The following is a 24,581-nucleotide window of genomic DNA, read 5'->3' as shown; positions in this document are numbered from 1 at the left end:
CAGGGTTAAGAATTGCAGCAAAAGGAGGAGGCTTGTCTTTGGAGGTGACGATCAGACAGCAGGAAAACTAGTGGCTAATGCCTACAAAGCACTTTTCCATCAGAAAGCACTTGCACATATGTCCTTAATTAAGGAACATCTTATTGTTATTCACTGGTTCACTGAGAAAACTGTGAACCCATAAAATAAATGACTTGCTGAAGGGTCACAGTTATTTAGTAGAAAAGCCATGCCTTGACCTCAGATCTGCTGACCCCTGATTCAGCGTTCTTTCTTTTTTTTTTTCTTTTTTTCTTTTTTTTTTTTTAGACGGAATTTCGCTCTTGTTACCCAGGCTGGAGTGCAATGGCGCGACCTCGGCTCACCGCAACCTCCGCCTCCTGGGTTCAGGCAATTCTCCTGCCTCAGCCTCTTGAGCAGCTGGGATTACAGGCACGCGCCACCATGCCCAGCTAATGTTTTTGTATTTTTAGTAGAGACGGGGTTTCACCATGCTGACCAGGATGGTCTCGATCTCTTGACCTCGTGATCCACCCGCCTCGGCCTCCCACAGTGCTGGGATTACAGGCGTGAGCCACTGTGCCCGGCCCAGTGTTCTTTCATAATGTCACACAGGGCAATATGACCAAAGGAAGGCCAAGTTCACCTGTATTCACATGTAAAGATGAGGGTGTAGGTATTTTTAAAAGTAAGTATGATCCACGAGGGTTAATCTAAAAATAGGGCTGTGGCTTGTGTAACAGGCATAATAGGGTGGAATAGCCTTGAATGTCACAGGCTGAGAAGGGCTGGTGAAGCCCAGATGGCCCGATCGCCAGGGAGCAGGTGGAGTGGCTACAGGGAAGGAGCAGGCGGGGGAGTGATGGGAGCAGTCAGGGAGGGAAGCATAGGGCGGGGCTGGAAGGGGCCCTGGCACGGCCCAAGGTCAGGAGAACTGGCGGTTCAGGTACAAGCCTTCAGGCTACCTACGGCTGGTAGTGGTGAAAATGGCAAATCCAGGATATTCCTGGAGGCATTTGCCAGTTAATAGGAATTCTTCTTCATCCTAAGAAACACAGATTCCCACTATCCAGATAATAATCACCTGCTAAATTGTGTAGAGTCGTATCATTTGGGATACACTATCTTTGTCCATTTCACAAGTTTGAGGTGTTATTGTCCCGCCTCAGGAGCTGCGTGTGTGAAACTGGCATCATAATACCTTATAATGGACACTGAGAGTAAATGAAATGTGTCTAACAAAATGCCTAGCACATAGGAAGGTGCTGAAAAGATACTAGCACCTTTTATGGTGGATTCTTTTTTGAATGTGGATAGTAAAGATCTGAAATGCTGAGTACACTTAGTGGTTAAACAGTATGGGCTCCAAAGCCAGGCCACTAGGTTCAAGCCCAACTCTACCAATCTAGCTGTTAAGCCTTAGACAAGTTAAGTTACCCATGTAAAGTCTGGAATAAAATAGAGATAATACCTGAACATTTCTCTCGTCGTTGCCGGGCAGATTACATGAGATAACGCATGGAAAGCTCTTCGCATAGCCCCTGGCACCTAATCACTGCTCAGTAATTCTTAACAAGCTCTGTTAAATCCCACCAAAGGGCCAGCGCATAAGCCAACACTGGAATCTAGGCTGGGGCTCTTTCTGCTACACCACGGCAGCTCCTGGTGACAACAGACATTAACCCGTGTGAGAAAGAAAGAGAGCTCACATTTATGGAACGCCAGCCCCATTCCAGACACAGACATCATGACAAAGCAATTCACTTCACAGGGAGAGGATGAGGTTCACAGGGCTTAGTAACCTTCTCAAGGTCACAAAATAGTGAGAGATGTGGGGGTCAAACGGACTGACCTCAGGTCCTGCAGCCTTTGTCCGTCCAGCGGTTCTCTCTCGTGCATCGGAATCACCTGCAGGGCTTGTTAAAATCCAAATTTCAGGCCCTTCTCCCAGATTTTCTAATTAATTAGGCCTGGGGTCAGCCTGAGAATCTGCATTTCTAACAAGTTCCCATGTGAGGTCAGTGCTGTAGGTCCTGGACTGTACATCCTCAGTATCCACCCAGCTGCCTTTGCTTGGTGAAATTCACTGTGATAAGATACCTCTCAGGGTGCCAGGAGCCCAGAGAGAGCCCTGGGGCTCCCCTAGGGTATCGTGAAGAATCCTAAATGCCCTGACTTGATCACTCTGTACCCCATAAATATGTACCCATAAAGAAAAATGTTAAATTTTCTTTTAAAGAAAAGAACTGTCTCTGCTAAACTCCTCAGGGCCTCGTGACATACCACCCACAGCTCTGTCAGACAGGGACAGACTTTTGTCAGGCACGATCTATAACCTCAAAGTCAGCACTCCGGTTGGGTGTTTTATTATTTATTTACTTGACAGGTAACATTGATTGGGTCCTGGAAGACACCATGCTGTCGGCTTAGCTACTTGCTGTTACACAAGAGAACCCTCCCGGACTCTCAGGAAGCCCCAGCACGGCCTATCTAGGACAGCTCAGTCACTGAAGGGAAAAACTCCATACCAAAAAAGAGAGATGCTGTCAGACTTTCCCCAGGGAACCTCCATCCCACAGCCCTTCGGGTCCATCACACTCACACGTCAGGCATCATCCAAAGAGCGGCCATGCTGGGAAGAACAGGAGTCCTCAACTAGAAGGCGGTCTTCCAACCATGGCGTACCGATTTATGTATGTTATAGACAGATAAATTAAGAAGTCCACATGTATACAAAATCTCTCGAAGGGGAATGAATTCCTTTCTGTCATGCCAGGTATTTGTCAGAACCTTGAAAACTGAAGGTGGTTTTCAGTGGAGCTGATATTAAAAATAGAAGGTATTTATACAAAGGCCCTGCTCCTCTCATGGCCGTGAAATCCTCTGGTGTTGTCAGGGCCCCTGGGCAACCTCAGCACCCCCACAGGTAACCCATCTGCAGTCTGCATCTTCCGGGAGAGCAGGGGACTGGCACCAGGGCTTTTCTCCTGCGTGCCCATCTCGGCTTGGCGGCGCCTCCGGACCCAGGGGCTGCCAGAGGGAGTGATGCTGCTGTCAGAGGAATAATCCATGCACTTGCGGAAGATCTCAGGGCTGGTGCTGCAGTTCAGTCTACCTTCCTCTGCCAGTGGGGACTTCCTGGAAACACCTTTGCGTTGGGCCAAGGGGCTGCTCCAAGGACTTGTGCACGGGGAGGCATTTGGACTCAGAAAGAGATTCTGGTGGCCAGAAGGGCTGAGCTTGTTGGTGGCCATGTACCGTCGGCCTGCCATAGGGGATGTGGGGTTGCTCTCAGGGTCGGAGGAGCTGTTGGCGGAAGACTCATCACCCATGTACTGAAGCTCCTCGACTCTCTTGTTCAGGGACTTGTTCAGGTGGATGCTCACAGTGGGCTCCTCGTCATGATTTTTGTCTTTGGCAGGTTTCTTTTTGGGTGGCTTCATACCAATTAGGACAGCTTTCATGTTCTCTTTGCCCTGAGATTCTGTGATCATGAACTCATGGGCTTTGATGGCGGCTTCCACCTCCTCAAACTCCACGATGGCACACTCCTGGGTCCCCACTTGGCTGTAGCGGCTGCTGATCCTCCGGATGTCAGGGGGCAGCTCTCTCCCAGGTTTGAGGATCCGCACTGATGAGATGACTCCAAAAGTCCCAAAAAGCTTGAGCAGGTGTTCCATCACCTTCTCCTGCACCCTTCCATTCTTCTGGGGGGTGGCCAGAGCCCAGAGCTTGGGAGACAGGTAGAGATCATAGACCAGGAGCATCTTGCTGGGGAGGTTCTCGTTGGGGAACAATGGGACAGGGGTGGTCCTCCTCACCTTCCGGTGGTCCTCATTCAACTCAAGGATCACCGAATACTTCAAGGCATGTGCTGTGGTTCTCCAGTCCCGTGTAAGGTGTTTCACCTGCAGATCATAAAACAAACCTGAAATAGTATCTAACGTTCTTGCCCACCCTTGTGTATGCCATAATCTCCCTCCCTCACTTCCTTGTCCCTGTGACACCAGAATCCCCCGTATTCTCGTGTCTGGAATCACATGTGGTATGTGTAAACACTCAAAAATCTAGTGAGTGGATACGTGAATGAAAACACTTCCTACAATTTCAAACAAGGGCAGCACAGCAGTGTTGTCCAACAGAACTCTTCATAAAAATGGAAACACTCTGAGCAAGTTTAGAGGTTACATCTGCGGGCTCTGGAACAAGGCTGTTGTACACCCAAACCAAAGGCCCACCTCTAGCTGGCAGTGAGACTTGGGAAGTTATTCAACCTCTTAGTGCGTCAACTTGCCCTGGAAAATGAAGATGTTAGCAGTGCCATCTCAAAGAGCTGTCCTGAGGATTAAATGAGCAAAGATACACATGTACATATACAAACTCATCTACGTATAAAACAGAACAGTGTCTGGCTCACAGTGAGTACTCAATAATCATGTGCTATCACTAGTGCATATTACATGCTATCATTTTGATAGGATTTGGAGATTTTAACATTCAAATCCTTCTCTAAAGCAGTATTTCTGCATTTCTGTATTTGATACAGAGAAGTTTCCAAAAGATCTTTCACATTTCACTGCAATATCTCCTGAGAATGACAGGGACTATTTCAACTTGAAATTAAATCCAACTTGGGCCTTACTAAGAATGATGAAATAATCCCTCCCTCCTCCTCTGTTGGTGGAAATTGTGTGTATCAATGTTGCAGTGGATGAAAGCTATATTTATACCGTTAAACAGTAATTTTCTCGAGGCCCACTTCCGGTGAAGGGAATGCCAGGGGGAATGAGTCATCCCAAGGAAAGAGTGAAGGTGGGTGGGGTGGGTAACCTGAGCCTGGGAAGGCGAGAGCCCCCTGAGTCCTCTGAGAACAGACCTACGTAGTGGCTCTGCAAAAGAGCTGGAACTCCAGGTGCCTCTGAGTGAAAAACAGGAATTTCAGGAAACTCAAGAAGGAGAGGTTCACTCACTGGGCAGGATGGGAAACCTTGGCAGACCCATTACGGCACACAGGCTCCTCGAGAGACAGCACTGTCCACTGCAGTCTGTGGCCTCTAGGTGAAATGGCTCAGACTTAGGCTGCTAGAAGAACATGGGCCAAGGGTACAGAGAAGCAGGCCCAGGCAAAGCGTCAGATTTCAGGTGGATGGAGTCCGTGAGGAATCCAGAAAGGGTGAAGCTGAGGACTGCAGGTGAGCGTGACGCTGTGGGAAAGCCAGGCAGTGGCTCACTGCGGGGTGAAACATAGTGGAGCCTTCTCCAAAAACAGCTAGGGAGGGAGCACTCAAGAGAGAAAAAGAGACAATTTCCTAAGCCTGAAGCTTGCACTAGGAGCACCTTGGGAAAGCAGGTGCTCTATAGGGAACCACATCTCATTGCAAGAGAAGCAGGGTCTGGCAAGGGCTGAACATCTCTTCTGAGCCAGAAGCAAGGTCCACTGTGAAGTCTCGGTTACAGTCCGAGCATCCTAAGCCTGGGTCCATGACCATTCATAACGAAGGTCCAGGTACCACCTGGAAAAGAGACCGGCGAGCTTTCATCCTCCTGCAATTGCTAGAAGAACTCTAAGTTTTCAGAAACGTAATTTCCCTGTGTTTGTTACCTTTGTCATGTATGTTTCCCTTTTGTGATTAACAGGAAATCCTTCAGAATGAAAAGGATCTTTGCTCTGATTTTGGAGGTGTTAGGGAGTCTGTCTATACTCTGCAGCCAGGTTTCAATAAAGAACATTCCTAAATGGGTCCGTAAGTGGCAGCTTAAGGAGGAAAGCAAAACAAGCTGACTCTTGGGGTCCCTGGGGAGGAATAAAGAGATGTGCAGGGTAATTCCACTGGCTGCTTCATTTTAGGATCCCCCACCAACACTTTTCACATGAAAGCTTGCTCACTGTTCTCTGGACATCAAAATATCCTTTCCATTCCCCTGTGCCTAGAAAACTCCTACTCATCCTCCAAAATCCTATTTCAATGTCACTTTCTCTGGGATGACTTCTCAATTCTTCAGGCGGGGTTAGTTGCTCTGATCAACTAGCTCCCAACAGTACTGTGTTCTCTCTTTTGTCCTACTGTATGTGGTCAGACTGTAATCTGTCAGCTCCCTCTCCTTTACTGGACTGTGCACTTGTCAAGGACAGGGGAGTACCATCTTCATTTTGTACATCCTGCACCTAGCATAGCACTCAGCAGACAATGAGTATATTTGATGAATGAATAAAGGAAAAAGAGCAAGAGGGCCAGGCAGAGTACACCAGTGGGTGAGGCAGGGAAGAGCTCCAAGGAGAAAAGCTTTCCTCCAGTGCTCTCTGACAAAGTACACAGACATCTTGGCCGGGACCCACTTGTTACGCATCCCGTTATGCAACAGGCCGCGTGGTGCTTTTCCATTCTAGTAAATGCACTTCCCCAGGGGAGACACAGAGTTCTTATTCCAACTAGTCTGTCAACTCTCTGGGAGGTAGACAGTACACAGCTCAAACACTGGATCTATATATGGCAGGGACAAGCAGTCTGCTGCCCAGATGGCAGCAATGATTACAAATCTCATCTCCCTATTGTATAGATGAGGATGATGGCGTCACGCAGGCAGAGGATGTGTGTCTTAGGGAAGGCTCATTTTTGAGAGTTCTCCCCTTATTTATTCAACTTGACAAATGAAAAGCTTGGATTTCATATAATTTCAGGACTGGTAGGTATCTCTCAAGGCCTCCGAGTCCCTCTGTCCTGGTACAGCACCCTCCTGGCCGCCCACTTGCCTGGCAAAAGTGCCTGAACTTTACTAAGAACAAGTAATATTGTTTCATAACTGCTCCCAGCTGAGATTTGTCCCAATTCCAGGACCCTTTTAACAGTGTGGGAGTATATTCTTAACAATCCTAAATCCTTTCTCCTAGTCATTTTTCTCTTTTTCAGGCACAGACTTAATTTTAAAAGTTGCTCGTCATCAGGTTTCAAGAGAGTGAAAAAAAAATGTGTAGAACCACAATGCAAAACATACTTGAAATCCTTGACGCAACTTCTGCGAACCAAGCCTCACCTTTTTGAAGGATGTGAGTAGCTTAACGCTCACATATCCCAGCTTGTTCCTCCTCACGTGCTTTAGCAAAAAGGCATCCTTCTCCAGGTTTTCATCTGAGAAGTAGAATTCGATCTGATCCACCAGTTTCTTGATTAACTCCTCGTCCGGGGGCTTCCACTCCTGCTCCAGGTCCTCACGCTCATTCTCGCCCCCACTTGCAGTGGTGCCACTGAGACCAGAAGGAGACACCGGGTGTTAGGGGTTGAACTGTGCCCCCCACAAAATTCATACGTTGAAGTCCTGACCCCAGGACCTTGGAATATGATGTTATTTGGAAATGGGAGTAATTGCAGATGCAATTAATTAAGATGTGGTTTCACTGGAGTAGGGTGGACCCCCTCATCCAACACAACCAGGGTCCTTATCAAAAGGGGAAACTTGAACACAGACATGCATACAGAGAGAACATCATATGAAGGCAAAGGAAGAGATAGGGTTGATGTAGCAAAACCCGAGAAACGCCAAAGACTGCCACTAGAAGCGAGGAAAGATGCCTAGAACAAATCCATTTCTAGTGTTTTCAGAGGGCGCACGACCCTATGAACACCTTGATTTCAAGCTGCAGGCCACTTGAACCATGAAACAATATATATCTGTTGTTCTAAACCACCCAGCTCATGTATTTTGTTACGGCAGCCCCAGGAAACGATACTGGGTCACATGGCCACAGAGGGAGAGGTTTGCCCCCAAACAGCTAAGAAGTCAATCTTTCATTTTTAACAAGTATGGAGGATCATAAAAATAATAACTGGCTGGGCACTGTGGCTCCCATCTGTAGTCCCAGCACTTTGGGAGGCTGAGGCAGGCGGCTTGAGCCCAGGAGCTTGAGACCAGCCTGGGCAACACAGTGGGACCCCAGTCTCTAAAAAAAACAACAAAAAAATTAGCCAGGTGTGGTGGTGCATGTCTATGGTCCCAGCTACCTGGGAGGCTGAGATGGGAGGACAGCTTGAGCCTGGGAGGTCTAGGTTGCAGTGAGCCAAGATTGTACCACTGCACCCCAGACTGGGCAATAGAGTGAGACCCTGTCTCAAAAGAATAATGATTATTATAATAACACCATCTGCTGACATGTATGTGGCACTCTGCCACGGCAAAATGCTTTTCACACATGCTCTCTTATTCTTCCTTCTCTACTCCACCCTCCCAATTCCTGGTTTCTAGAAGACAGTATAGTGGAGTTATTTGACTTTTCAGTAAGATCCTCCATATTTATTAAAGAACAAAAGCTTGATTTTTCAGCTGGTTGGGGACAAAACCTGGAGTGCAGTGACATGATCTCTATGTGGACACATGATCACTGCTTCTCAGGGCTCCAGTTCAGGTATGAACCAGTGTAATTTCCTCCAGCTGCCGGCTTTAGGAGTCCTGGCTTTAGAGTGAAGATTGCCTGGGTCCAAAAGCTTGGTTCAGACTGAGTATCCCTTATCCGAAAGGCCTGCAACCAGAAGTGTTTCAGATTTCAGATTTTTCCAGGTTTTGGAATATTTGCATATACATAATGAGATATTTCAGGGATGGGACCCAACTCTAAACGCAAATTCGTTTGTTTCATATACACCTTATACAGCTAACTTGAGGGAATCCTACACAATATTTTAAAAAATTTTGTGCAGGAAACAGTTTCTGAACTGGCAGAAAGCAAAGGTGTCACTATCTCAGTTTTTAACCCATGTTAAATCTGTGGTGTCATGGTGGTGCTCAAAATGTTTCTGATTTTAGTGCATTTCAGATTTTGAATTTTTTGATGAAGGATGTTCAACCTACACCACTATTTATTAGTTGAGTAAATTTGAGCAAGGAACTCCACTGCATCTCACTTTAGCTCCATTATCTGTAAACTGGGAATCATGAAAGTCCCTATCCTCCTGGGAGTGTTGTAAAGAGTCCATGAATTAATACATGAAAATATCCAAGGACTGCCTTATGTACCCTTAAAGCTCAGTAGGCACAGATAAATTCCTTTGCTCATTCATAAGAGGCAGATCTAGGATTTAAACTCACATCCTCTGTCTCCAAGGCGAGCATACATAATATGTTATGTGTTTTGCCGAGGCCCTGCAATAGACTCTGGAAACACAATCCCATCACCGGGGCCCGTCTTTATAAAGCCCATGACCACCAGCAGCTCCACCTGGGTAGACTTCCTCCTCTCCCTCCCCCTGAGAACATTAGGTAACAAGAATAAGCCAAAGCAATCCTGGACAGAGCTTCCTTAGGAAGGCTAATCTTTCATAAGGGGATTATAACCATTTCAAACCAATAAATATTTAAAGAATAGTGATTATCCACAGCATAACTGATGCCATTATGAGAAGTTGGCAAACATTTGCAGGTAGGTAGTTACAAGAATTGGTTTAGCAACTCAGCGTCAGGACCACCAATGTCAACAGGCTTGTTACTGTGATTGCTTAAAGCTAGAAAAGACACATACAACATATATGTCCTTCAACAAAATTCTCGTTGGCTCTCGGCCTCAGGAGAAAAAAAAGAAAAGCAGCAACTGTAGAATACTCAGAATGAGGGGAAAATGAATATTCTGGCAGGAAAGAAAAAAAGTAAATAAATCTGGGCCGGGCACGGTGGCTCAAGCCTGTAATCCCAGCACTTTGGGAGGCCGAGGCGGGTGGATCACGAGGTCAAGAGTTCGAGACCATCCTGGTCAACATGGTGAAACCCTGTCTCTACTAAAAATACAAAACATTAGCTGGGCATGGTGGCGCGTGCCTGTAATCCTAGCTACTGAGGAGGTTGAGGCAGGAGAATTGCTTGAACCCGGGAGGTGGAGGTTGCGATGAGCCGAGATCGCACCGTTGCACTGCAGCCTGGGTAACGAGTGAAACTCCGTCTCAAAAAAAAAAAAAAAAAAAAAAAAAAAAAAAAAAAAAAAAAAAACACATAAAAAAAAAAAAAAAAAAAAAAAAAAGTAAATAAATCTATTTAACGATTTTTCAAATTCACAATTTATAATTAGTATAAAATACAGGCATTGGTTGATTAAAAAATAAAGAGTTTTAGCTATTTGCCTGTAGGCAGCTTGGGAATGGTTTTTATAATACTTAGTGATGTCTCAAGGTAAATGTATAGTGAGGAGGCCTAGCATGGTGGCTCACGCCTGGAATCTCAGCACTTTGGGCGGCTGAGGTGAGCGGATCACTTGAGGTCAGGAGTTTGAGACCAGCCTGGCCAACATGGCAAAACCCTGTCTCTACTAAATATACAAAAAATTAGCCAGGCGTGGTAGTGCATGCCTGTAATCTCAGTTACTTGAGAGGCTGAGGCAGGAGAATCCCTTGAACTTGGCATGTGGAAGTTGCAGTGAGCCAAGATCGCACCACTGCACTCCAGCCTGGGTGACAGAGTGAGACTGACTCAAAAAAAAAAAAATGTATAGTGAAGAAAATAATAGGGAGACTCAATTTTAAAGTATTTTTTAAAGTCTTGTTAAAGTGGGATGACAAAAATCAGACATCAAGCTGACTCACCCAACATCCAATAGTGAACACCTTCTCAATTGCCTTCTTAACTCTAGAAGCTACAAAAACTAAATATTATGACCAGTATGACCAGTAACATATAAGTGAAAAATCTCTTTACCCTGCCCTTCCCCTTTTATCTGCTTTGAATGTGGATGTGATGGTTGGAGCTGTAGCAGCCATTTTACTACCATAAGGAGAAGGCCAAGAGAATCGGCTTGGCCTGATTTGCTGATATTATTGGCCCTGACATTACTGAGTTGTTGAACCAGCTCTTACAACTATCTACCTGCAGATTTTTTATCATAATGGAAGGAAGGCAGTATGATTTCTTAATCTAATGTTTATTCCAGAGCTTCCTAATCTTCCCAAGGCCTGCCATGTCTGCTTTACTGCCTGCGGATAATTCTGTCTCAGACTGGATGGAGAAGATGGAGTTCATCCAATCAAGCTTGTCTAGACCTTTGTTGGGCAACCCCTTCTCCCTTCCCCCAACCTTCACTCCAGCTTGTTCTGTGTCCCTAGACATCCATCAAAGAACTCGTAGCCATATCCAGGTGTCTTTTCTGCATCTTGGTCCTTGACATAGTTTGAATGTGCGTCTGAGCCGAATCTCATGTTGAACTGTAATCCCCACTGTTGGAGGTGGGGCCTGGCGGGAGGTGACTGAATCATGGGGTGGTTTCTCATGAACGGTTTAGCACCATTCCCTTGGTGCTGCCCTCTTGATAGAGAGTTCTCATAAGATCTGGTCATTTAAAAGTATGTGGTATCCCCCACCCCCGCCACCAACTCTGTTGCTCCTGCCTTCGCCATGTGATGTGCTGTTCTCCCTTCACCTTCTACCACAATTGTAAGCTTCCTGAGGCCTCCCCAGAAGCAGACGCTAGTGCCCTATTTCCTATACAGCCTGCAGAGCCAAGAGCCAATCAAGCCTCTTTTCTTAGAAATTACCCAGTCTCAGATATTTCTTTACAGCAATGCAAGAACTGCCTCACACAGTCCTCTTGCCCCAGATGCAGGAGCTGACACTGTTGACCACCTCCTTGTTGATATTCTCACCCTGGCATTATGTGACTTACTCTTTTCTGATTCTTCTCCCCATTTTACTGCCCTCTGTGTCTCCTCTTTCTCCTCTCTCCATTTCTTTTTCTTTTCTTTTCTTTTGAGACTAGATCTTGCTCTGTCATCTCAAGCTGGAATGTGGTGGCACAAACACAGCTCACTGCAGCCTCAGCCTCCGAAGCTCAAGCAATCCTCCCACCTCAGTTTCCCAAGTAGGTAGGGCTATAGGCATGTCCCATCATGCCTGGCTAATTTTTTTTGTTTTTTGTAGAGATCGGGTTTTGCCATGTTGCTCAGACTGGTGTTGAAACTCTGGCCTCAAGTGATCCACCCACCTCAGCCTCCCAAAGTGTTGGAATGACGTGTGAGCCACCATGCCTGGCCTTTCTCCCTATTCCTAAGTGTAGATGTTACCCAAGACTCTATCCCTGACACTTTATCCTACACTTCAGCTCCTATAAGCTCATCAAATTCAAATCTACCCTCCAGCCTGTCCACCCCACACCTTCCTCTCCTTCCTAAGCTCCCGGCCTCAATTCCTAATTGCATGCCAGACATTTCCACTAGGACAATCTGATGTTGCAGCAGATTAAATATGTCCGCAATCGAACTTACCACCTTCTGCAGAAGCCTGGACCTATCGACAGGCATTCTATCTGGCAAGTTGGCCTTTTCACATAGTCTCACAGTAGACAATCCATAATGTATCAGGGGTGACTCTGCATCAATTATTTGCACCCAATGAGCAGAAGCAGATAGCCAGAGATTCCAGAACAGGTGGGTGATACTGTGGAAGTGACATAAACCCCTATTTGAGTGCAGACGTGAACTTCCTGTGCTTGGAGGACTCCACCCTCTGCATGAGAGCTGTCAGCAGCAACTGCGCATCTCCAGAGAAAGGTCTTGGGGGAGTTGCAAAGCCTATGTTATATCCAGGAGCACGTTGCATTGTCCCCTCTTTGTGTAATAGCCTTTCAAAGGGAAAAGGTACCATATCTTTTATGAATACTAAGTTCATATCCTTTAAATATGAATACTGTCAACTTTTTGTTGATTACAACCATCCTGTGACAACCACATAACTTCCTTTCCGATTCACCCCGCCAATTATTTTCCCTATTCACTCTTCCGTGCACTTAAGCTCAAGACCTAGGACGTGTTCTTTCACTCTCTCTTTTGCCCCCACATTTAGTCAATTATAAAGTGCTTATTTCATGGTGCAGGGTCTCCCATCTGTTCTCTCTTTACCATTCCAACCATCCTCATTGCCTTTCCCTTGATGAACACTATTAATAGCTCATCAAAACATGACACCAAAAAATTAGAGTATTAGATAAACATAGCAAAAATGAAAATAAAATAGTAGGGAACTTACAAAGAAACCAAGAATTTCCCACTTCACCCTTCCTTCCTAGAGGTAATTTCTCATCGACCATTTAGTTCTTAGGAGAGTTATGTCACAGCTCTATAAAATATGCTTACAGCTCTACTTCACACTTGCCAACTGTACTCATTCTCTATTCATGTCTTATTATATAAAATGAGGATTTGGGGTCACTTATGTCCCTAAAGAACCCCTTCTTCCAAGTTTTAAAATTTTCTTTTAGTTTTGGTTCTTCTATTAGCCTTCCATTCAGGGTTTGGGGTTTTTGTTTAATTTAATTTTGTTTTGTTTTGTTTTGTTTAGACAGCCTCACTCTGTCACCCAGGCTGGAGTGCAGTGGTGCAATCTCAGCTCACTGCACCCTCTGCCTCCTGGGTTCAAGCAATTCTCCCACCTCAGCCTATCAAGTAGCTGGGACTACAGGCATGAGCCACCACGCCCAGCTAGTTTTTTGTATTTTTAGTAGAGATGGGGTTTTACCATGTTGACCAGGCTGGTTTCAAATTCCTTACCTCATATGATCTGTCTGCCTTAGCCTCCCAATGTGGTAGAATTACAGGCATGAGCCACCACACTCGGCCCTATTTGAGTTTTAAAATAACATACTTTAAGTGGTTTCTTATTCCATAACCATTAAAAAGCATTTTTCAATTCCTTGCTACATAAGATGCAGTAATGAGCATTACTGTTCCACCCTCCCTTCTACCTCACCTTCCATTTCCAACCTTCCATACTGCATCAGATATACTTTTATTTCATTTTGCCATGATTCATAACATTTCATTCTATTCTGTAACTAATATTCTATATTTTATCTATAGATACATACTGAAAATTGAATGCCAATCAGTTATATTTTGTTATTATGACTATGTAAACACTGTTCCCTACAGGGCTAAGTCATTTGCTAAGATCACATTTCCTGTTTTAAAGTCCTATTAGTTGACTGTCCACCTGGATTGGCCCCCTATGTTTATTTTTTCTTTCATATGATCTCTCTTTGCCTTTGTTTGTAATTTACACACTAAGAGATTTCCTTGACATTATATTCTAACCTTTCCTACTGAATTTTTAAATTTTAGTAGTTATGTATTTAGTTTCTAAGAACTCTTTTTGGTACTGAGATCATTCCCTTCTAAGAGCTTCCTACTCTTGTTTTGTGGATGCAGTATCCTAAATTCACTCTCAGGGTGTTAGCTGGAGTATATATTTTTGAGTCTTTTGCTTCAACATCATCACCTCTGTATCCTTTGGGGTCAGTTCTTCCATTTAACTTTCGTGCCACTGATTTTTGTCATGTGACTAGTAAATAATTCATTTTTTCCTTGATTAAAGGGTTTAATAAACTTATTTTGGAATAGTTTTGGATTTACAGAAAAGTTGTGAAAATTATACAGAGAGTTTCCATATATACACACCCAGGCTTGCTCTAAGTATCTTCCATTAGTATGGTATGTGTGTTACAATCAATGAATTAATTCTAATTAGTTCATTATATATTATTATTAGCAAAAGCCTTAGTTTTTGCCTGTTGTCCCTTTTTTTGTTCTAGGATCCCATCCATGACACCCCAATACATGAAGCTGTCATGTCTCCTGAGGCTTCTCTTGGCTGTGACAGTTTCTTATGCTTTCCTTGTTTTTGATAACCTTGACAGTGTTGAAAAGTACTGGTTAGGTATTTTGTGGAATAAAAAAAACCTCAATTGGGGTTTTTCTGATGATCTCTGTCATGATTTAGATTGGGATTATGGGGTTTTTGGGAGGAGGACCACAGAGGTAAATTTTCCATTCTCAGCACATCCTATCAGGGTACATGCTATCAACATGAATAACCACTGTGGATGTTAACCTTGGTTACCTAACTGAGGTAGCGTTGTCTGGGTTCTCCCTTGTAAAACTACTCCCCCCACCTTTTTTTTTTTTCTGAGATGGAGTCTCACCCTGTCGCCCAGGCTGGATTGCAGTGGCATGATCTTGGCTCACTGCAACCTCCGCCTCCCAGGTTCAGGCAATTCTCCTGCCTCAGCCTCCTGAGTATCTGGGATTACAGGCGTGTACCACCACGCCCAGCTAATTTTTGTATTTTTAGTAGAGATGAGGTTTCACCATGATGGTCAGGCTGGTCTCAAACTCCTGACCTTGTGATCCACCCGCCTCGGCCTCCCAAAGTGTTGGGATTACAGGCGTGAGCCACCGCGCCTGGCCAAAACTACTCCCTTTATACCCACCGGCATATTGTACTCTTTGGAAGAAAGTCACTGTACACAGCCCACAGTTAGGGTGTGGAGAGTTAAACTTCATTTTGAAGACTAAAGGTCCATGCTGCTTTTTCTTGGTGGGCTGTATGGGTTCCCTCTGCAGTTGTACAAACCCATTGGTTTTGTTCCTAGATGGCTCTATGTACACAGGTGGGGCATGCCAAGTGGCAGGCTTCCCATGAGGGTGAACAGGCAGGGAATCATGAAGCCGGGGGCTATACTCAAACGGGGAAGGCTTTACGCTGCCACTACCAGCTCTGCTTTTTCATTCCTAGATCTCCGTAGTGAGTTCATTCAATTCCTTTAGAAAATAATCTTGTGTCTTTCTTTTTCCTTAAAAGTAAAATACCTGCTACTTTTCACTGGCAGACGGAGAGGGTAGGAAATTGTTCTAAAGGAAGAATTTAAATTACCTTTCAGATATTTGCAGCCCTTTTTACTCGTGCATCTTTGGGATATTTCCCAACTAAAGTCTTTCTAGTGTTCTGTCTTCCCACCTCCTGCCACCTCCCGTGTTATATTTTGGGCTACAGCCTCCTCCACTCTGTGCCATATTACATGTTTTGAAGAACAGCTAGAATATGCCACTGCTTTACTTGATGCCACTGATTTACTTTAATAATAATAATAAAAGGTTTTCTACTTCCTATTAAATAAAATTCAAAGTCTTCAGTTCCTAACCAGGCAAGGTGGCTCACACCTATAATCCCAGCACTTTGGGAGGCCAAGGCATGAGGGTCATTTGAGGCCAGGATTCAAGACTAGCTTGGGCAACATAACAAGACCCTGTCTCTACAAAAAATTTAAAAATTAGCCAGGCATGGTCGTGCACACTTGTAGTCTCAGCTATCTGAGAGGCTGAGGTGGGAGGATTGCTTGAGCCCAGGAGGTTGAGGCTACAGTGAGCCATGACCACACCACTGCACTCCAGCCTGGGTGACAAGAGTGAGACTCTGTCTCAAAATAAAAATAAAAATAGAAATAAACCAACAAAGTCTTCAGATCCTTATTTAGATTCATTTAGAATCTGGCTGTAACTTATTTCCATCGATTTCTTTGCAGATCCTTTACTCTAAACAAACAGAAAGACATAGTCATCTGTAAGTGTCACAAGCTTTCTGGACCTGTGCCTTTGTGCATGCTGTCCGTGTCTCTGAATGCCTTGCTCCTCTCTCTAGGGTCTAAACTCTGGTCACACATTAAGGTCCATCTCAAATGCAATTCTGCTGGGAAAAAAAATCATTTCTACTCCTCCCAACACTTATTTATATTTGTATTATAGCTACTTGTGTGCATATTTTATTCACAGCCTGAACACTAAGTTGAGAGTAGAATTCAAGCTGGTCTCTTTCATTATAGTATTACCCCACAGCATTGCACATAATGGGAATTTTAAAAGTATCACCAATGTAGAGTAAATAGTTTTAAGGTCAAATCATACGTATCAGGATCCTTTGAGGGAGGAAGTATGGTTTCTGATGACTATGTTCTTAGTGGCCTTTCAAGGAGGCTTGAAAAAGTTTTACACTTAAGGTTTTGCTTTTTAATAAAACATTGTAAATTGGGAGTGATGAGGTCTATTATTATAGCTATAAACCTGTGAGAAATGGGTTGAAATAAAGGGGTACATTTTAAAACAGGTAATTGGGTTCCAGGAATCAGTGTTTAATTTTTTTTTTTTTTTTTTTTTTTGAGACTTTTGCTTTATCTATTTAGATTTAGAAAATGCAAAGGCACCATCTAATTATTAACTGTTGAAAATACACACTAGGTTTGAGAGGGAGTCTCACTCTGTTACCCAGGCTGGAGTGCAGTGGTATGATCTTGGCTCACAGCAACCTCCGCCTCCCAGGTTCAAGCAATTCTCCTCTTCCGCCTCCTGAGTAGCTGGGACTACAGGCATGTGCCACCACACCCGGCTAATTTTAGTATTTTCTTAGTAGAGATGGGATTTCACCATATTGGCTAGGCTGGTCTCGAACTCCTGACCTCGTGATCTGCCTGCCTCAGCCTCTCAAAGTGCTGAAATTACAGGTGTATCATATTTGTAAGTGATGTGGAGAAACAAAATGATTTGCAGCATAAAACATCCAAGGCTGCTTTTCTCATAAAATATCAAATTAATCTGGTTACACTGATCGGGCAGTTAGTCAAATGATACCCTACAAGAGGAAAATATCCAAACTAAGATGGTGGAGTAATGAGACCCTCACTACAACTTTCAATCCAGGAATGATTTCTCGGACTCATCATCTATCATTGCAGACGGTGGAACATGGTATTTTGACCACCAAGACCAAGAAAATGGTGGACACCAATAAGGAAGGTACCAAAAACAAAAGAGAAACATCATTTATGAAAAACACTAGGGTCCAGGTGCCGTCTGTGTGAAATTTCTTTTGACTCACCTCTAGAACAAGATAATGAATGGTTCAAAAAGGGCAATTTGATAATGTAATATAAAAACACCAGGGTAGATTCAAGAGATAAAGGTTCTTCACTGAGACAGACTGAAAACATACAGGGGTATGTTCTCAACTTTGTTAAAGGCATCACCCTTTTACAAACCATATTTTGGTTGCTGCTAGCAGGGGGCACATCCTATGCGTGGGCGGCCCCTGGGTTCTAATATATTTATTACAGAGACGTGACCTCCCTCTCTGAGCCTGTCTTTTGCCATGCTGTTCTGGTATATGCCTTGGGCCTGGGAAAGGGATATACAACTAGCAGATGTCACTGCAGGTATAATAATGATTTGTGGTGTGGAATAGAGATTACATATATAAGGCACTTAGTTCTACGTCTGACACAAAATTGGTATTAATAAAAAAGCAGAGGCCGGGGTGTTAGCTCACATCTGTAATCCCAGCACTTTGGGAGGCCAAGGTGGGCGGATCACTTGAGGTCAGGAGTTCGAGACTAGCCTGGCCAACATGGTGAAACCCCATCTCTACTAAAAATAGAAAAATTGGCCGGACATGGGGGCGGGAGCCTGTAATCCCAGCTACTCGGGAGACTGAGGCAGGAGAGTCGCTTGAACCTGGGAGGCAGAGGTTGCAGTGAGCCAAGATTGCACCACTGCACTCCGGCCTGGCTGGTAGAGCAGGACTCTGTCTCACATACACAAAAAAAAGTACAGACTTTCATCATTACCATCCAAAGCAGGGAAGACAGCCTGTGCAATGTCCCTAAAACATCACGGCAAAAAATAAAACGGGACCTAGAAGATTGTGTTGTTAAATGAAAAACAGGTGGCTCAATGGTTTTATTGTTCATATTAATATTTAATATTACAATTTTCAAGCATTTTTACACGTTATAGAACAAAGAAAATAAGTAATTATGTTAACGCTATTAGGAATCAAGATTTTCCATATAAAAAATCAAAGAAGTAAACAGCAAACCCCGTAACGTTAAATTTGAATAGGAATTATTGATATAAGTGTTTTTTAAAAAACATACATTTCTTAGTTTTGTCCACTGAAAGGCTCTGAAAGCAACAATTCCCTGGTAGAAGTTAGCTTTCTTAATTCCAGATCTTGGTTTCTAAAGACTTTCTTACTAGTATTTGAAAAAACAGAGATTCCTGTGGAAATGTCTGGATTCCATGACTGAGGCAGGGAAAGGACCAATTACGCCTGGAATATCCAGTACCAGAAAGCAAGGGAGTGCTTAAAGACTAATGGGCATGTTACAGAAAGACACAAGAAGGCCAACTTGAAGGGGTTCTGCTAGCTGCAATATAGACATTTTGAGCGCCAAAAATCACTGTGACTAATGAGTAAAAATTGAATAAATACAAATCCATGAATCGGAGAAATAGGGAGAGTATGAGCGTGAGGAAGGGCCCTCATTTAAATTATTTAGTGACTATTATATCAAGTGATCTCTTTGAAAACTGTAATTAAAGGGAAATTATTAAGCTTTTTTTTTTTTTTTTGCCTCTTTAGGAGACACTTTTGTTTAATACAGATGATGAAACAAAGCTCTTTTTTTAAAAAAATAGAGCAATGCCAGCTAATAAATGTACTAAGAATGTGAATATGAGAAAATCATCGATTTGCAATCCCCAGTGAAATAACCAACTTAGGTAAAGATCATCAATAGATGCTAAAATAATTAGGTGAAAAGTCACTGGGGAAAGAATATTGCAAGAAGATTGGATAACTTGGAAGAAATGGATAAATTCCTAGAAACATACAACCTACCAAGACTGAATTATGAAGAGATAGAAAATCCGAACAGACCAATAACGAGTAAGGAGACTGAATCAGGAATCAAAAATCTCTTATGTAAGAAAAGCTCAAGACCTGACGACTTCATTGCTGAATTCTACCAAACATTTAAAGGACAACTAATACCAATACTTCTCAAACTCTTCTAAAACTTTGAAGAGGAGGGAATACTTCCAATTTCATTTCACAAGGCCAGCATACTAAATCACACACTAAATTACATACCCTGATACTAAAGCCAGATAAAGAAAAGAAGACAACAGGCCAACATCCCTGATGAACATAGATATAAAAGTCCTCAGCAAAATATTACCAAATTGAATTTGACAGCGCATTAAAAGGATCACTCACCATGATCAAGTGAGATTTATCCCTGGGATGCACACATGGATCTACATATAGATACGTATGTGATACATCAACTTAACAGAACCGAGAATGAGAAGCGCACAAATAACTTGTTAACTGCAAAGGGAAAGCCAACCTGTATGATGGAGAAATCTCCTTAATCGAGAGGTCAAATTTAGCATCACTAAAGGTGCGATGGCTCCTGAGTTGATGTAACATAAAGTTCCAGGTATAAAGTACGAGGCGTTCTCGCCAAAATGTTTAAACAGCATCAGATCAAAACCTTAGCCCTAACTTCCAGTTTATAAGAAGCACATGGTATTCAGGAGCAAGTTAAATCAGAGTGTGAGAACACTACCAGACCAATCCGAAATGTAAGACGTTCAACAAGATGTCTGGCCTCTTCTGTCCAAAATATCAAGGCATTAGGGGGAAAAAAAGTGGTGGAAACTTCTAGATTAAAAGATTACGGAGACATAAAAAGCAAATGCTTCAACCCAGACCATATTCCGATTTGAGGGGAAAAAAGAAACAGCTGTAAAAGACAATTGTAGAACAATTTGGGAAATCTTGAATGTGGAACGTGGCTATTAGCTTATCTTTAGGATTATATTAGGGAATGATAGTTAATTTTCTCAGTTGCAATAATAGTGTTAGGGCTTCATAGGGAGTGTCATTATTAGGAGTTACAAAATGAAGTATTTAAGGTATAATCTTGTGTACAACATACATCAAATGGTTCGGGGGGAAAACACATACATTACATATCCATCCACCAAATATGGCAAAATATTAATTGTTAAAATCTAGATGATGGGTATATGAATGCTCACAGCACTATTTTTTCAAATTTTCTTTATGTTTGAAAATTTTTATGTTAAAAAGGTGAGAATAAAAGAAAAGCCATCTTTTTAATCAATGAGATGTGGGGAGATGATTAATGAATTTTTTTTTTTTTTTTTTTTTTTGAGATGTAGTCTTGCTGTCACCCAGGCTGGATTGAAGTGGTGTGATATTGGCTCACTGAAACCTCTATCACCCAGGTTCAAGAGAATCTCCTGCCTCAGCCTCCTGAGTAGATGGGATTATAAGGTGTGCACCACCACACCCGGCTAATTTTTGTATTTTTAGTAGAGACGGGGTTTCACCATGTAGGTCCGGCTGGTGTCGAACTCCTGACCTCGTGATCCTCCCACCTTGGCCTCCCAAAGTGCTGGGATTGCAGGTGTGAGCCACCACGTCCGGCCTCAGTAAACATTTTAGAGGCTGTAAAGAGTTTTCTTTATTGTTCATTTATTCTCTCTTTCCTTAGTGTAAGCCAGGTATCAGGCTAGGTATGGAAATACGAAGAGGACTAAGATAAGGCAGCTGCCTTCAAGGATCTCACTGTCTAGGGGAGGAGAAACACAAATTTCTCAACACCACGGAGTGAGTGTGATGATAGAGATACGCATTCAGTCAACAAATATGGCCATGTGCTGGATGCTGGGCTAGGTGCTGAAGATACCAATGCGAATGAAGCCAGCATGGTCCCTGAATTCACCGAGCTCCTATTTCTGTGAGGGAGACACAATTATAGAATCACGATTGTGGTAAGTGCTAGGCATCAAATGCACAGAGTACTACAGCAACAGAGAAGAAAAAAAAAAAAAATACAGCCAGCCCTGGGATGGGGATTGGGGGTGGTGGAGAAGAGGCAGCGAAGTTCTAAAGGCTGTTGAGAAATCAGTCAATCAGAGGACCTAGAGGTGGGAATGCAGAGGCATGTAGACACCAAATAGCCCCCTGTGCTGAGGGAACTAGACGGTATCACGGGAGCATGAACTGTTGACGGGCAGGGAAGGAAGCAATGGGGTGAGGAGATGATGTGAGTGGGCGTCACATCTTAACAGGCAGATTGAGGAATCTGGGCTTTCTCCTGTAGACTCCAGGAGCTGAGAACATTCACATGGCTGCTGCCATGTGAGCCTGGGCCCAAACAGGGGATAGCGTGGATCTTGTTCTTGGCTACATCTCCTTGGGCTCTGGGTGCCTGCCGGCTGGGCTCTGTTGGCTCCCTGAAGAGCCCCAGGGATTATCTGGGGTCAACTCTATGCCAAGAGGCAGCAGGAAGTGCTTCAGACTGAACACTTGCTGAGACTCAAGCCACAGGAGCTGAGCAGTTCTGGAGGAAGAGCATGAGGGGTTTCCAGGAAGAGGCCTGCCCAGGCTGAGGCTCCTTTCTCCTAGACCTCCATAAGGGATCTTTCCAGGCCTTAGACAGAAGTAGGGCTTTCATCCTGGCTAATGATACTATCTCACAAATTTAGCCCTCAGGATAGGGATGGCTATTTTCCACTGTCACAGGCAAATAAAGCTGTAGGGATAAACCACTCGGGGCTATTTTACATACTCTGAAATTATGAGTAGGCGACTGCCTTCTCAAGACTGTGAGCTGTCAGTGACTATGGGTTCATCATTTTTACGCTCTTGGTACTCAGCACAGAGCTAAACAAATTAGGCCTTGTATCATAAGGCACTGATCATAGTGTCCTACACTGTGGTCCAGCTTTCCTACCCTACCCTGGGGGCTGACTTTTCTCCCCTAACAACTGTCTCTACTGGCCTGCCCGGTACCTCTGGGTCCAGAAGTCTGACCCTTTAACCTGGGGAAGGGTCAGGCACTAACAGAGAATGGCCCTGCGCCCCGCATTCTTCCACCCTTGAGTATTCTTCCAATGAAGAAGACATACGCTTGCCAGGACGATCCTGCAGAACCTTAACAGCTAAACGCCTGGGGCAGGGTCCCAGAAGAGAGAGCATCCTTCCGAATGTGTGAGTTCTCTCATTTCCCTACTCCCGAGTCGATGTCTATGTCGTATCTCCTTTCAACAGCGGGAGCAAAACTCCAGTCCTGAAGGGCCTGGGCATTAGTGGACAGGAGCCAATGTGCCTAAGGACCCGGGGCAAGGTTAGACAGGTGCTATAGCAGCTTTAAACTCTCCAAAACCCAGGAACCCATCCCCACAAGACAGCAAGATGATGATGTAAGCATAAAGGCTGGGTGAGAAAAGCTTTGAAAATGGGAATCCCCCCGGATGGAGGATGTAAAGCAGCAAGCCCCAGTATCCATCTCAAATCACCATGAAATCCCTCCTGGAGTCCCCCATCAGCAAGTCTCCACTGTACCTGGCCTGCTACCACCTGGAGACTGAGCGCAGCCAGCACGACTGGGAAAGGCAGGGCGATGATGGCAGTGGAGGGTAGATGGGACCACTCGCAAGAGGAGGGAAAGGCAGGCAGAGATGGACTTTGTGGGGGTTGGGGGGGCGTCTTGAGGGAGCCCAAAGCGGGGATGCCCCCTCCAGAGGAGGAAGTGTCGAGGATGGCCCGGGAAAGTCCTCCTCCTGGATCCCTGAACATCCCCACGTCCAGGCCCCTCAGATCGCGGCTGCCAGCCCTGGGATCCTCGGGTTGGGGGGTGGTGTGATGAAGGTGCTGGCTGGGGCACCGGCTGCTTCCAGGGGCCGGTTCTGACTCAGGGGCTCGGCCCGGAGCTGCTTCCCCGGAGGCGGGGCCGACTCAACCCCCTCTGCCCGCGGAGTTGCCGCGCGCAGACAGCGACCCGAACTCGCGCGCGGCCCGGCGCCCCCTCGGGGCCCAGCGCCTCCCGGCCGGCCGCCGCGCCTACCTGTGCCCGCGGCTCGGCTCCTCCTCGCTGGCGCTGCCCCAGCCGGGGCTGAGGTACCGGGCCGGGTCCCCGGCGCCCCGCGTCTCCGCTCCCTCCTCCTCGTCCTCCAGCTCGTCCACGTCCTCGGCCGCCTGGATGGCGACGCGGATCTGCACCGCCGTCTCGGGCCCGGGCCGAGCCTCCCCGCCCGACTGGGCCATGGCTCGCGGGACTGCGGCGACGCCGGGGTTCCCGCGCCTCAAGGCCCAGCCAGCCGGGCGGCAGCGACTCCTACGAGGGGGCGGGGGCGGAGCGAGTGCGCCCGCGGCTCGGCCCGGGGGAGGGACAGGGGTCGGCTCGGCCCGGGGGAGGGACAGGGGTCGGCTCGGCCCGGGGGAGGGACAGGGGTCGGCTCGGCCCGGGGGAGGGACAGGGGTCGGCCCGCCCCGCGCCGCGCAGCGCCGCCGCAGCCACCCCGACCGCTAGCGGAGCGTCCGCGCAGGCGGGGCCGCGGAGGCAGAGGGCGGCTCTCCCGAGCTCCTCCCGCGGAAGCCCGTCCCGGAAGGATCCCCGCGACCCCCGATCCCTCCCTCCGTCCTGTCCCTGCCGGCGGGGCCCCAGCCCGAGAGGAGGTGCCAGGGCTCCCTCCTCCTGCGCCTCCTTTCTCGGCGCCGCAGGGATGGGCGCAGCGCAGCAGACTTCTGTTTGGGCTTGACTCCGGGGGTGGGCAGGCACAGACCACAGCTGCAGGGGCTCCCAGGCCTCCTGCGCGTCTCCCCCGCGGATCTGCCAAGATGAGAAAATCTCCACCGTCAGGCTCTTTGGCAGAATAACCACCCTAGACTGCGTCTTACGAGGTCAGGGGCTTGGCTCCTGCCTGCCGTGCCCTGTATCAGTTTTTCTCCCAGTGTGGTTCCCAGACCAGCAGCATCAGCTGCACCTGGGAACTTGTTAGAAATTGAATTCTCAGGGCTCATCCAGACCTCCTGAGTCAGAATCTAGGATTCAGAACTTTGTGTTTTAAGAAGCCCTCTAGGTGATGCTGAAGTTCACCGAAGTATAGAGTATGCCCTGCACATCGTAGGCACTC

General features: G+C 45.7%; 1 protein-coding gene across 2 annotated transcripts; it reads right to left on the bottom strand.

The window, feature by feature from the left end:
- Nucleotides 1-2,350: 2,350 nt before the first annotated feature.
- On the bottom strand, nucleotides 2,351-23,846 carry LARP6 (La ribonucleoprotein 6, translational regulator). 2 transcript variants are annotated; one of them, XM_017548154.2, is made up of 3 exons: nucleotides 23,513-23,846; nucleotides 7,033-7,243; nucleotides 2,351-3,908 (listed from the first exon to the last, which is right to left on the bottom strand). In XM_017548154.2, the coding sequence occupies exons 1-3, from the start codon at nucleotides 23,710-23,712 to the stop codon at nucleotides 2,844-2,846; spliced, it is 1,476 nt and encodes a 491-aa protein (XP_017403643.1). In that variant the 5' UTR covers nucleotides 23,713-23,846; the 3' UTR covers nucleotides 2,351-2,843. The 2 variants fall into 2 exon arrangements, with proteins under 2 accessions (XP_017403643.1, XP_017403644.1); XM_017548155.2 differs by lacking the exons at nucleotides 2,351-3,908; nucleotides 7,033-7,243 and adding an exon at nucleotides 21,100-21,398 and having other exon boundaries at nucleotides 23,513-23,813.
- Between the last annotated feature and the right edge of the window lie 735 nt (nucleotides 23,847-24,581).

This window comes from Cebus imitator, unplaced genomic scaffold, assembly GCF_001604975.1.
Source record: "Cebus imitator isolate Cc_AM_T3 unplaced genomic scaffold, Cebus_imitator-1.0 Scaffold203, whole genome shotgun sequence".
NCBI lineage: Eukaryota > Metazoa > Chordata > Mammalia > Primates > Cebidae > Cebus > Cebus imitator.
Note: the sequence above shows the minus strand (reverse complement) of the source record. Positions and strands in the feature narration are given on the sequence as shown.

What these genes read in the sequence shown, in the direction of transcription:
- LARP6 (XM_017548154.2), bottom strand. Translation starts at nt 23,712, where the DNA reads ATGGCCCAGTCGGGCGGGGAGGCTCGGCCCGGGCCCGAGACGGCGGTG. An exon ending in GAGCCGAGCCGCGGGCACAG is followed by an intron (nt 7,244 to 23,512) that starts GTAGGCGCGGCG and finishes TTCTGGTCTCAG; the next exon opens with TGGCACCACTGCAAGTGGGG. An exon ending in TACTCACATCCTTCAAAAAG is followed by an intron (nt 3,909 to 7,032) that starts GTGAGGCTTGGT and finishes TATGATCTGCAG; the next exon opens with GTGAAACACCTTACACGGGA.